This window comes from Diabrotica undecimpunctata, chromosome 2, assembly GCF_040954645.1.
Source record: "Diabrotica undecimpunctata isolate CICGRU chromosome 2, icDiaUnde3, whole genome shotgun sequence".
Classification (NCBI taxonomy): domain Eukaryota; kingdom Metazoa; phylum Arthropoda; class Insecta; order Coleoptera; family Chrysomelidae; genus Diabrotica; species Diabrotica undecimpunctata.
This window is the reverse complement of record NC_092804.1, coordinates 82,914,594-82,928,881: the sequence shown is the minus strand read 5'-3', so window position 1 is coordinate 82,928,881 and position 14,288 is coordinate 82,914,594. Positions and strand designations below refer to the sequence as shown.

At 31.7% G+C, this 14,288-nt stretch overlaps 1 protein-coding gene across 2 annotated transcripts in view; it reads left to right on the top strand.

The window, feature by feature from the left end:
- Positions 1–12,175, top strand: part of LOC140434704 (protein-associating with the carboxyl-terminal domain of ezrin) — a 35,929-nt gene extending 23,754 nt beyond the window's left edge. Inside the window, exon 4 of one of the 2 annotated variants that reach the window (XM_072523155.1) lies at positions 11,150–12,175. In XM_072523155.1, coding sequence (XP_072379256.1) covers positions 11,150–11,878 — 729 coding nt within the window. In that variant the 3' untranslated portion in view covers positions 11,879–12,175. The remainder of the gene's footprint in view (positions 1–11,149) is intronic. The other variant, XM_072523154.1, reaches the window with a different exon arrangement.
- Positions 12,176–14,288: the final 2,113 nt, after the last annotated feature.

Sequence of the window (14,288 nt, the reverse complement as noted above, 5' to 3'; positions counted from 1 at the left end):
AATGTATACAAAACGTTTTATAAGCAAAAATGTTTTTGCCATTTATGATTGTTTAAAAAAAAAAGCAAAATCAACTGTACGTCTTTACGAACTTTTCGTCGGCTACCCCTCATACTATTTAGAATTTAAATTTCTGTATAAGATTTTTTTAAACTATTTAGCGAGGTTCGTGAACTACTTTCTTATGGCATGGTTAAAGTCAAATCTTATTTTTTTATGTGATTAAGCCACAATTATTGGTCGATATTGAGATGAAAATTACATTTTTAATTAACTAATATTTAACGATACGATTTTCAATATTTAACCTTGTTTATTGTACAAATTATGTAAAAATGTGTATACACATTTTGTACAAAAAACGTTTTTTCAGAACGATTTCCTGAATGGAAATCAGAATGTTAAACATTAAATAATTAAAAATGTGATTCTAATCCCAATCACAACCAATATTTTTGACCTAATCCCATAAAAACCTAATATTTATCTTAAACTGTTCACTGATAGCTTCGATTAAACAGCTTGGAAATTCAAATATGTAAAATATTCCCCTACACAACTCTCTGAGAAAAAATATCTAAATTGAATAACAACTGAACATTGATATATAAAAAAACTTGTTGGTTGACCCCAGCCGGCCGGCAGGTAGTTTCAATGTCTTCATTTGAACTTGAACCCAAACCGATCGATATTTTTATGTTTTCAAATATTATTTAAGTATTAACACTGGCAACATCTATTGGCTTTAAAATGATACCAAATACAGTAATTTTACCTCCCAATGTTAAAATGATGGTTTGATGTAAAAAAATTTAATTTATAAAAAAATCGGATTATTGAAAAATCGACAACGGTGCCAAGCCTACAAAGGTGCACTAAACGAACATACACGACTTATAAATAGAAAATGATAGCATTTCTTGATGATGCTAAATTACTGCAACGTGAAAAGAGCTTAAAACGATAGTGGGATGTATATATATATATATATATATATATATATATATATATATATATATATAAACTAAGGTACACTCGAAGAGTGGTGGGTTTTTCGGTCAAAGTGGAGAAATAAAAGACAAAGAAGGTGGCTACTTCATCTATTTATTGAAGACGTTTCGCTTTCTGCTCAGAAAGCATCATCAGTTCATCTAAAAAGAACAATATGAAACCAAACATCCATAGAGAAGTTACAATAAAAGTGTGTTACCTTACAAAGACATGTAGCAGTCAATGATGTTAAAAATATGAAAAAGCTTACGAAACTGGACATTTAGAGTAAAGTTGTATAAATCAATTAATTGAAACTTGGTATAGTTTGCAATTTAACAAAATTAGCACAGCAAAAGAACATGTGATAAACATACATGTATATAAAAAAGTTATTATAAAAACTTAAGTAAAAAAACATTAAGGTTTATTTTAAAGTGTAAAGAACTAGAAAGATCATGAGAAAGCACTTCCAACAATTTATTTAATCAATTAGATTTTAAATTTAACTTTAGGTAACATTATAAGTTATTTAAATTAATTTAGTATAAAGATAAAATGAAGTTACCAGTCTTAAGCTTACTGAGTCTCGCCGATAAATGAATTTACAGGTTTAACACCCACGCACACAACGTGAATAGAGATGGCCTTGAGGTCAAAATGACAAGAACAGCAAGGCAAACTACCAACCTCTATAAAATAGGGCGGTATATTCAAAGAATGTGATAAATTTGGTTGACAACTTGTCGTTAAGAAATCAAACAATGAAAGGAAAAGGTGGTTAAGATCACCATTTATCCTACAGTGATTGATTTGTCAACAAAGAAGCATGCGAAGTCAATCAAAATATCATATATTATAATAATATGACGTCACTGGTTAGCCAGCCAACAGGTGAAGATTAATACAACTTCCACAGTCCAAAGGTTCAAATCATTTCGGACCGTAATGAAAAAGATTCTATGAATCAATTTCAGTTTAAAATTTTATCAACCAAGTTCATCAAAAAGAACAATTACTTAATTATGTAAAAGTGATATTGACAAATAGTTAATAAAATGTAAGTTGATGAATCTAAGTTTAAGAAAGAATAATTTATTTTATTTTATTTTTATTTAGATTTATTATATGAAAATGTGATAAGAAAAAACCCATTGTGGGACAAAATTTAAGTAAACAACATATCAGGCCTAATTCTGCAAAATTAATGCATGATAAATTTGGCTCAAATTACTAATGTCGGTTCTCTTATTAAGGGTATTTGGATGTTTTAATATTGAACACATTTCTAAAAACTGTCATTTAACGAGATTACGTTCAGTGCCAAGAATTTTAACTTCATTAAAGTTTACTTCGTGCTTAGTGCTAATAGCATGTTGGGCAAGAGCACAAGTATGTTTAGATAAATTAATATCACTGCGGTGTGTCGTAAGACGTCCTCTCAGTGATCTCCCTGTCTGACCAATGTAACATGAGTCACACTCAGCACAAGGTATATGATGTATTACATTAACTTGTTCCAGAAGGGACAGAGGTGTTTTAGTTTTAGAAAACAAATTCCTGACAGTCTTAGCATTCTTAATTGCAATTTTAACCGGTACGTTGTTATGTTTGTACAGTTTAACGAGTTTCTCAGTAACTTGAGGAAAATAAGGTAACGATGAGTAATGGGTAGTTGGATTCCCAAGTACAGTATTAGGCAGAACAGTGTTGTTAATTGAATTATTTGATATTATTCTAAGTTGGTCACCATTGGGTATGTCATTTAAAGAAGAACCATAACTTTGAACGAAAAGGTATTTATTAATAAGGGAGGATGGATAGGAATTCTCAATCAGAATATTCTTAAGTAATTCAAGGGATTCCCTTCGATTAATCGGATGTGTCAGTCTATTTAGCCTGCAGCTTAAAGCTTTAATAAGGTTTAATTTGTATTTAAAGGGATGACAAGAGTGGTAGTTGAGAAACCTATTAGAGGCCATTGGTTTCCTGTACCAACTTGTAGTTAGGGTGTTATCTCCCATTCTAATGACACGCATGTCTAAGAAGGGAATACTATTTGTGTTGGAGTCCTCAAGTTCAACAGTGAACTGTAAGTGAGGATTATATATATATATATATATATATATATATATATATATATATATATATATATATATATATATATATATACATCGGTTTAGAACGTCTTTCGACGTTGTCCGATACCTAAACACCATCTCTTCCTATCTTCGCAGTCGTTTGTTGTTAAATTTCTTTCGCTCATGGACTTGTTTACGCCGTGTTGCCATTCTAATCTGGGTCTTCCTCTTTTCCGTCGACCTATCGGTTGCCATTCTATTACTTTTTTGGGGAGTCTTGATGGCATCCGTTGAACATGCCCATACTGTAACAGTCGTTACTTATACTGTATTGATACTAAAAATGATTTCAGAGATGTAGTATGGGTTGCCTAACTTTAAGTGTTCATTTGCCCATTAAGTGTGTATTGTTAATAATTTAAGTTGTCACTCTGTTCTAATTTGGTACCATTGCGGACAAGAGAGATGACAGGAGATTAGGGGGAGTGGAAAAATGGCTCTTCTTGGTTAATTAACTGTGAATTAAAATTAATTCACTTTTGATCGAGAGTTTGGAGTGGTACAAGTGGCAGTTAGCGAAAGAAAATCCAATTAATGCATAGAATTTCCTTCACTTCAAGAAGTTAACTAAGTATAACCATAAAAATTTAATAGACGGTGTTTTCGCAAACTCGGGAAGTTGAAGTGAGATTTCTAGCACGGAATTAAGTAGCTATCTGGTAAATAATAATTTTTTATATTATAAACATTAGAGTATTTTATCTATATCCTATTATTCAGATTCATTATTTCATATTTTAATATAGTATTTTGTCCAAGGCCATTATATTTTTACTCTATGTGAAGCAAGGTCACGCTACATCCGATTGGATGGGTTTTTTTTATCTACCATAATTATCTTTTTGCTCCGGTTTCTTATGCTGAAAGAAACTTTCCTCACTTCTTCTTTGATTTCTTTTTATCAATGCTGAGATTAGAAGTAACGGGGAATTGTTTTCAGCCACCTACCATGGAATTATAAATTTCCCTCAGAACATCCGAGGGAGAGTACCACTTCAACTCTAATAAGAATCAGGGTCATTTGGGACAAGCCAGGGAGTATTGTCTACTCCACCCTCATTTTTTCTCCAGCCTGCACCTAGAGGTAGGGCAGGACAGTCATCATCGAACTAAGCCAATTAGCACCAGCTCCGTGCTAATTTCGGACCTCAAGGAGGACTTCGCTGGGACACCGAAGCCATTCGGGAGTATCCTTCCAGACAACTGTTTCACCTAGGAGGACAGTTGGTTTTTGATTCAGAACTATATATATATCTTGTTTTACCAGTTATAGTTTTTTTTTATAACATATATATATATATATATATATATATATATATATATATATATATATATATATATATATATATATATATATATATATATATAATTAATATAACTCCCCTTGGTGTAAGGTATCGGTAAGTTTGAGCTCAAATTCTACCCAGAGATTATCTTCCATTGTTTTTTTGTATTAACCATTTATTTCATTATTAACTTTAATTATTTCATTATGTGTTTACTTAACTAATTTTTTTTATATTTCATCTTGTGTTAGTAACTCTGGTTATTATCCCTTCAGGATAATAGACCGTTTCAATTGTTCAACTTGGCTTGTTCCCATTTATATATATTATTTTGTTTGTATGTGAATTTAGAGGTGTTTAACAATATTGTTGGTCATATTGTAGGTAAGTTTGATATATTTACTTGGCTATACGTTCTTCCAACGTTAGCATTATTTTGTTTAAGGTTGTTTTAACCTAGATGTAGGTTGTACACTCTATATCAGAGTTATTCTGTCTAGTTTTCAACTTTTTATTATAGTTGTTTTCAACATTTCTTTTTTTAAAATATTATATTGTGAAATTTTCATATACTTTTTGGTAACTTAGAGATTGTCAGAATCTAAGAAGTTATATTTAATAAACTTGAATTTGTTTTGCATATGATTTTTTTATTAATATTTCCTTACCTTTTTACATTTACAGCATTTTTGTTTATTAGATCAACTTTAATTAATTTTAGCAGTATACGATACCTGGAAGAGTGACCGTTACTCTTTTTAGAGTGGTATCCCTCTTCTGGCGCCCTCAATTTGTTTTCTTTGTTAATTTTCATTATATCTATTCATTCTTCTTATCTATCCATCATACATATTTTCCTGATTTACTGTCTTTAAAAGGCATGCAAATTGGCCGTATCCATCCTTGAGTTTCTAGTGCCTACATTGCTAGCCTAGCCACATTCCGTTCAATATTTTTTACTTCTTTACTTAATTGTTATCTATTTTACTTCTATCAATTTTATCCCATAGATATAGACCACTCTTCTTATACCTCTCTCCTCCTACACACCCCAGTATTTTGCTACAATACCACCTTAATTGTTTCTTCTCTATATCTTGAGTTATATTTCCTTCTATTCCCATACGTTGTTTTATTACATCATTTCTGATTCGGTCTCGTCTGGAAATACCTAAAGATCTTCTCATTGCATCCATCTCTACTGCTTCTATTCGCTTTTTGTTCTTTTCACTAATTCTCCATGTTTCAGCGCCATAAGGAAGAGTAGTTTTAACAGTCATGGTCTCATATATATTAAATTTCCTTCCTTTCGTTATCTCTTTACTCCACAGTATACCATTGAGACATCCTAAGACTTTCTTTGCTTAAGTGATTCGTTTTTCTATTTCCCGTGTATCAGTTCCTGTATTGTCAAAGGCAACACCCAAGTAGTCATAGCTCTGACAGCAGGAAATATGTTGTCCGTTTTCGAGGTCTATGTTATCTGACTCGTTTCCAATACAAAGATATTTGGTTTTTGTTGTATTGACATTCATTCCCCAGTCGTTATATTCTTCTATCAGTTTTCTTAGCATGTACTGCATGTCTTCCCTGTCGGTCGCTAGCACTAACTGGTCATCAGTAAACTGGAGTGTATATATACATTCATTGCTAAGCTCTATACCCATCCTATGTACCTTTCTTTTCCATCTTTCCAATTCCGCTGCAACATATATCTTGAATAAGGTTGGTGAGATACAGCATCCCTGTCGCAAGCCTTTTGTAACCAGGAATTCTTCCGTTAGATATTTTCCTGTTTTTATCTGTGCCTTAGAGTCTCTATATAGTTCTTGTGCAGCATTTACCAATGTGTGGTTGATGTTAGATCTTTTCAACGTTGTCCACAGGTTTGTTAAGGGGATGTTGTCATATGCTTTTTGCAGGTCTACAAAAGTAATATGAGTTTCTAGATTCTTAGCCGATCTTTTTTCTATTATTTGTTTAAGACAAAATACGTTATCGGTGCACGATCTTCCTGCACGGAACCCGCTTTGTTCTTCCTCTTCATTGTGCTTATATTCTTCCTCGATCATATTTCTCAAAATTCGTCCATACAGTCTGCTCAGGGTGCTGGTTACCGATATGCCTCTATAATTATTACAATTCCTTTTGTCCCCCTTTTTGTGTATTGAGGACATGTATGCCGTTCTCCATTGTTCTGGTACTGGGTGTCCATTTAGACACTGATTGATCACATAAGTTAATATTTCAAATAGTTTATGAGTTCCATTCTTAAGCATTTTAGCATAGATTCCCCCAGGTCCAGCGGATTTACCATTCTTAGGGTCATTACAGCCTTCCTTACTGTTTCGACGTCTACCCTCGCTTCCTCTCCTTGTATATGTACTGACTGTGTTGGGGAGTTCGCTAGGTATTCTTGTCTTGTCTCTGTCAGCAAGCTTTCATAGTGATCTTTCCATTGTCTTGGTTTTATGGTGTATATGTGTGCTTTGTCTTTTCCTGTATTTTTTACTGATTGTATAAAATTCCATACCTCTGTACATTGCTTCCCTCCGATGTATGTATTGATTTCTTGACATTTCTGGTCCCATGTTTTATTCTTGTCTTGTTTTATCATTTTTCGTAGTTTTTTTCTACGAAAAATGTTTCATCTAAATAGTAGATTTTTCTTCCTTCACGACTATAAACTTGGATTTTTTTCAGATAATGACTCCGCTACATAATAATATCGTCTTTTTCTTTAAGAATACTGTTCCTACTTCTTTTCATATATTAAATGTTAATTTGCCTTAATGTTCGCAATAACACACGCCGTTATATTTTGGGTATCCAATCGTTGAAATTTATTTCGGCTGTGACTTTCTTTAAGATTGGAATTTCATTTTGGAAAAAGAAAACATGAAATTTTCTCCGAATAGCATACTTAATATCCTCTTCAAGCTGAATGCGTTCTCTTCCGCTGGTTTAAATTTTTTAACAGACGTATCCCACTTACCTTCAAGTTGTTTGGATTGTTTTAGAATTCTGTAAACACTTCTCTTGGACATTTTAGTCAAATCGCCACATATATGTAGTTACAATGTCATTGACCAACATATTTTCATTCCTTTCACAGAATCCACAATACACGTATATAATAGTTTTTTCACCTTCCAAAAAATTTTGGCGACGACGTTTTCTTCGATTATTTCGATATTTGTCAGAACTCTATAAAAACGTATTAATCACTTTAGGTTAACTATAGTACTGATATATTTCAGTAATCTCAAGAACAAAGTCGTTATCAACAAACCAATTGTTGAATTGTCACTCAGATATTGGGGTGATACTGCAATCTGGATAAAAAAACACTTTGTCTTGTAATGTAATAAGTAAGCCTTGACAAATATTTTAGTGTTAAGCATTTTGAAATAAATGGTATTTCAGCCAAAGCATACTTAAATAAAAAGACAATATGTATTCTTAAACTGCTATAGATCTCCTTCTGGTAATATTAATAGTTTTTTTGAATCCTTTGAGGCGGTTTTAGAGAAGATAGTCAAACCTAACATGTATTTGATTAGCTAACATATTACGTAATATATATTATAAAACGATTCATATAAAATGAATCTAACTACAATAAACTGATAGAAATATTTTTTACAATTATGTCAATTTTATGTACCGATCATATTTTTTCAAATTTTACTTTGTAAGGTCCAACATGTGTACTTGATAATGCTGTTAAAGGAGGTAGGGATTATTATTCAATAGTTTAAACATGTTTTTAAGATTTTTTTTTGTTAAATTGTTTAATATAAATTTATTTATAACCTTATAGTACAAGATACCACTGCAGGATGACTACATTCATAACGTAGTTCATCAAACATACATTTTTACATACATTTAAAGTCAAAAAGTGGCCACAAATATTTTTTATTCAATTAATTGTATGTAATTAATTTTTGACAAATATTTTATTTCAGTCATTTATTTTTTAAATAAAATACGCTGCTCATAACGTATATGCATGTTTTTTATATCCAATTAAAGCTAATTTGTTTCTTAATATGATGATATAAGGTTGACTGAGAAAAAAATGTCACAAATTAGGGTTGTCAGCTTTGGAAGCGCGAGGTATGAAAGATACATTAAAATAGAGTTAGGGCGCATCGACACTGGTTTGACAAGTGATAATGGTATGAAGGGCCACACAACTGGCACTTCATACTAGTAGCGTTGCGCGCTAGCTGTATTTTATCTCATTTTCAATACCTCGCGTTTTTAACAGCTGCACCATAAGTTTAGACCTTTTTTTCTTTGGCAAACTTATATCTTCATATAGGAAAAAAAAACTTTAATTTGGTATAAAAAACATGATTATATGTAATGAGCGGCGTATTTTATTTAAAAAATAAGCGAACAAAATAAAGTTTTTAACAAACATAATTCTTATTATTTTTGAATCTCAATCTATTATCAATTTTGAATATATTGTAGCGAGATTAAATAAAACGAGCGGTTCGAATTTATATAAATATATTTATTTATAAGTTTACAATTCGGTACTCTCTTATCAACTAAACTAACTCATAATATCGTTACATATATACCAAAAGTATTATGTTCGAGAATATTCTGGGGTAGTCCCACCTCTAATTCGTCTCATCGAAACCGCATCGAAAGACGGGCGCTATTGAAATGCCGATTCTTACGTTTTCTAGATTCATCCTTCTAAGAATTATGACGTATCGGAGATGGGCTATTTCGTTACAATATGTACAAATGTGAGTTTGATTAACTACGTTATGAACGTAGTAATCCTGCAGTGAGATCTTACGCTATTAGTACATTATAGTAACACATCTCAATAGTATTATCTATAATTTTGGTATAAAAATATTAAAAATTATGACAATGACATCTAATTTTCCAAGATAAAAAAGTTACTATGCGGTGTCCATCGTAACGTATAACTGTATCATCTGTTGACAAAAAACCAAAAAGGTTTCCTTAGGTTATGAGTTTCCCTAGGTTCATTTTATCGTTTTTCAAATTTTAGAAGTAAAAAAAGGCGAATTTTTGTAACTTTCTAAATTTTTTTGTTAAAATTTGACCAATTTGATGTACAATTAATTATAACAACAAAATGGTGAATATCTCGACGTTGCGACCTAGTGAACACCGACTTGAAAAAAAATATTCCGAGAAAAACACGTTTAAAAACAAGTTTTTTTTATACTCATACAGTTTCGTGTATTCTAGGTCCATATAGCGACGTGCTTCCTGCTAAAATATCTACAGCATCTTTTTGCTTCTGCTTTTGACTAACTCTGCCTTTTTTTGTGGCATCTGGAGCTATTTTATCCGCTCTAGTAATTTGATTGTTATCTGCCGTGAGTGCATAATTATAAGAACTTGTCACTACTTATTCCAATTTCTGTGTGAGTGCTCACTAACCTCACTCGCTCATCTCACTCACTCACCAAGCTCACTCACCTAACTCACTCACTCAACTCAGTCACTCCTAAATGCCTATAACTCGTATCAATTTTGTTCCGATTACTCTGAAATTTTAACTGAATACTCCTGAAGAGAAAAAACGCAAAATAATACCCTACTCCCCCCCTTAACGATAGCTTAAGAACAAAAATGGATTTATATCCGATTACCTAGGACGAATTGTATGAATTGCTAATTAAAAAACTGAAAAATACTAGACTTTGTGGATCTGGTATGGTATATCGACATTCCTGAGTTTATCATAAAATTTGTAATTGATGCAATAATTTCCCCTCTTACACATCTTCACGTAAATTTGGTTTTGATACATTTAATTATTTTATTTTATTTGAACATACTGTATGCTTATTTTGCTTTTTTAATAGTTTATATAATCCGATGTCTAAATTATTCACCGGCATCTCACATATTTAGAAATTTCTTAGCGCTAGGGAGAGAATAGTAGTACATATAATTTGTAAACATTCTTCAATACAAGTAGCGCTACCTCTCAATCTTTCAAATAAATTTTTCTACGCCACTGGAAAACCAAGAATAACTCAGAATGGTCAGCACTATTTCCTGGCATTTAGTGTCTACAATGTCGAAACTAAACTATAGATGATTTTTAAACCGTATACGCGTGCACATCTACTTACCATGACAGTATCCAACTTTAGTAAGATATGAATGCGATTATTTTCAATTGATATTAAAAGTTGTTATGTTTGCGCTTAATAATACAATATAGGGATTCGAGATATGTCTTAAATATTTGTTCAAACTTATGTAGATGAGCCGAGATTTTTAAATAAAACGATAAACTAATTTTTACTGAGATACGTGAAATACCATGGTTTCTTATTCCATTCCTCTTCACCATTGATAATCCCTGTGACTGTGTACTGTGTGTGTCTCTCTATTTTGCTACAGTATATTTAATCTGGTCGCCGCTTGTACCACAGTTACTTTTTTAAAATATTAATATTATCGATCAATTTAGATGTTTCAAATTCTAAGGGATTGATACAATTCGTAGCAACTAAATGTTTATAATGTATAATTATTCTCTCTCTGAAGCACAAGAAACAAATCATTCTATTTTCGTTCATTTATTTTCTTAATTATTTTCATTTAATTTAATCATAGCACGTGAAATTTTATTTGTAGCTTATTAATAATATTAAGATAAGTTTGCATATTATAAGTTATATAATTTAACTAATAAATGACTTGGAATTTCAGCTGCTGGTTGGAATTAAGGACACCAATGATCATCTAGTCTCCATCACACTGACAACATTAGCTTTGCTGGTACCAATTTTAGGTTCCGAAACTGTAGTCGGAGGCAAAAGGGCGAAACTATTTAATGATGGTCGACCCACGCATTCAGTTCGAATATCATCAAAAAAAGTAAACACGGAAATCTTCGAAAACTCGTCCACTTCAGTCCAGATACCACAAGAGACCGATCAGATAAGTTTTAGTGGTCTAGAAAATGAACTTAATATTGTTAGTGAATTGCCTGAGAGACCAAGACCTGATGGTGAAGAAGGTGAAACATCAACCGAAGAAGTGGAACCTTCGGCAGATGAGGATTTAGATAATTGGGAAGACTGGGATATAAATGAAACTCGCCAAACCTCAACTATCCATACATCAACGTATAGAGACAATCGTGTTGAGGATCTCATGCTTATTGATGAATCAAGCACGAACATAGAAACATCCCAGAATAAAATAAAAATTCCAGATATTTTCGAACTAGATATAAAAACTCAGTCTGTGATTAACGAGCAAAATGATATCAATTTCTTTCAAGATATGGAGCCAGTGATAGAAAGTTCTAATAAGTTTATTGTGGATGAGAGTAAGAATGAGATTATAATTGCAAATAATTTAAGTAGTAAACTTGCTGTGAGTGGTCTTAACGATGAAAATAATGCAGGGTGGGAAGAAGAAGACTGGGATTAAGTTATTTTAAAGACTGCCGTTTATATTTCTTTTACGTTAATTTGAAGATGTTCAATTTAAGTACTATAACAACATGATAACTAAGTTTAAAACAGTGATTTTAAGAATATGGTGCAGTTTTTCGTTGCCATAAAAATGTTATAAACATATTACAATATACTTTATATATATATATATATATATATATATATATATATATATACATATACATATATACATATATACATATCATACAATCTTTATTGTCACATATTCAGTATTATATTGAATTAAAAAACAAACAATTAATCTTTTAATTCTTTATTCAAATATGTTTATTCAAAAGCTGTTTTTATAGAATACAATAAAATCTATAAGCTATTGTCATCGTCATTTAAAGACGCATAAGAATTACATAGACGAACTAGAGAGAAAAACAAAATTTGAGAACAAAAGACAAAGAAGAGATAAAATTATGCAGACAGAAAAAGGGATAGTATGAAAACCAACGAATATTAAACACAAAGGAGTCCAAGAAAAACAAATCACGCAGTGCATACCAATTCATCAAACATTTATTGTCAAGTCGTCAGAGATTTGACCTCTAAAAATCATACGAACAAACTGAAATTTGCCGAAAATGTCAATTTTGGAACTCCAAAAAAGGTGCAAAAAAGTTTACCACTTCTACCTCCGGGCTTCCCCCTAAAAACCTCCTCGAAGGTAGGAACTTCGGTAGGAACTAAGGATTTAACAAGAATTAATTCTCTCAGAAACAACAATTGAAGCGACCGGCGATTTTAAATGTCAGTTACGCTGGCGAAATCAATGCGCTATTGAAATCAGTTTCTGTACAAGTTTTACATAAATACGTTGTAGTTAAGTCGTCAAAGATTTGACCTCTAAAAATCATACAAACAAGCTGAATTTTGCTGAGAATGTTAATTCTGGGACCCAAAAAAGATGCAAAGAAGTTTACCATTTTTACCCCCTTCCCCCGAAAACCCCCCTTATAGGTGATGAAAAACAAAAAAAAAATGATTTACCAAGAATCTTTACGCCGTAAAAAAAATGTTTTAAATAAAAGTGTAGCTGAGATAATTTTAAACAAAAATGTTTATTAGCACTTTTTGTGTAAAATGAATCGTTCTCTCAGAAACAACGCTTGTAGCGACCGATGATTTTCAATGTCAGGTAACCGCCCGAATTCAATTTTAAATAAAATTTGTATCAACTAGGCGGTAAAAATTCGATATCTTTTGATAAGATTGTTTTATCAACAAAAATGAAAATCCGTTTTAAAGGTGAAAAGTGCAGCTTTCTTATAAATTTTTTTGTGTATTGCCGCAAATGAAGTTAGTTTTTATAAAGGTGTTATATTAATAAACGTTTAGCGATTTTTAACCTTTTTTACGATTCTCATAAGATCAATAATATTGTAATAAGATCAATTACTGAGATACAATGAGACTGGTCAAACATATTGACCAGTCACTATGGAATTTTCAGTATTAGAACTCCATCTTCAAAACATAGCCTGAAATTTCGGTTTTGAGTTTTGGCAACAAATGTGAGGCATTTGAAATATGCCTAAAAACGCTGTCAATTTGACCGGTCAATGCAAGTGATAAATGTTGTTGATCTCATGAGAATCGTAAAAATCGCTAAACACCTGTTCTCTTCACCTTTAAAAAGCATTTTGATTTTTGTCTATAGAACACTCTGATCAAAGGTATCGAATTTTTACAGTCGAGTTTATATAAATTTTATTTGAAATTGTTTCCACGGGTTTTTGTATCGTTTCGAAAAAAAAATTGGTGTAAGTACTAATCGTAGTATAGCAATTTTATCAAAATCGGCCATTTTATCAAGTATGCTTCTTCTGGGCTTGTTCTTTTTTGGTGGAGAAAATCCTTCTGTATTTTTCTTTTCCCAAATCTGTATTTAGAAGCTTTACTTACTTCGCTAGTAGAAACAGGCTGTTTACCGGTATTAAAGCTTCAGGACGCGACTCCATTGTCGATATATAAATATTACATATAACGCTTTTTCCGTACTACCAAATGCACGTAATTTTGACCGCTTTTTGGAGTAAATTACTCCGCAGAATCTGCAGAACTTAACATTGTTTGTAAAACTATAAACTAGACCGCAAAACTGTAAACAGTGTAAAAAAATGATTAGCATACAGATTAGTCACCTTCTTAATAAGTATAAAAGCAGACTATAAGAAGTATGAACACGCAATAAGTTCGATACATAGAAGGATACATTATTTATCAACTGAGTTTAGACAGGATGCAGCTTGGGCGTGATTGGTCTTAAGATTTATGATTCAACATTCGATTAGTTTAGGGGATTCCGAACACATTGTTTTTATAAGGGACTACGACTACGTGCTTTTTACTTAATTTTTTCTTGTTATATTGTA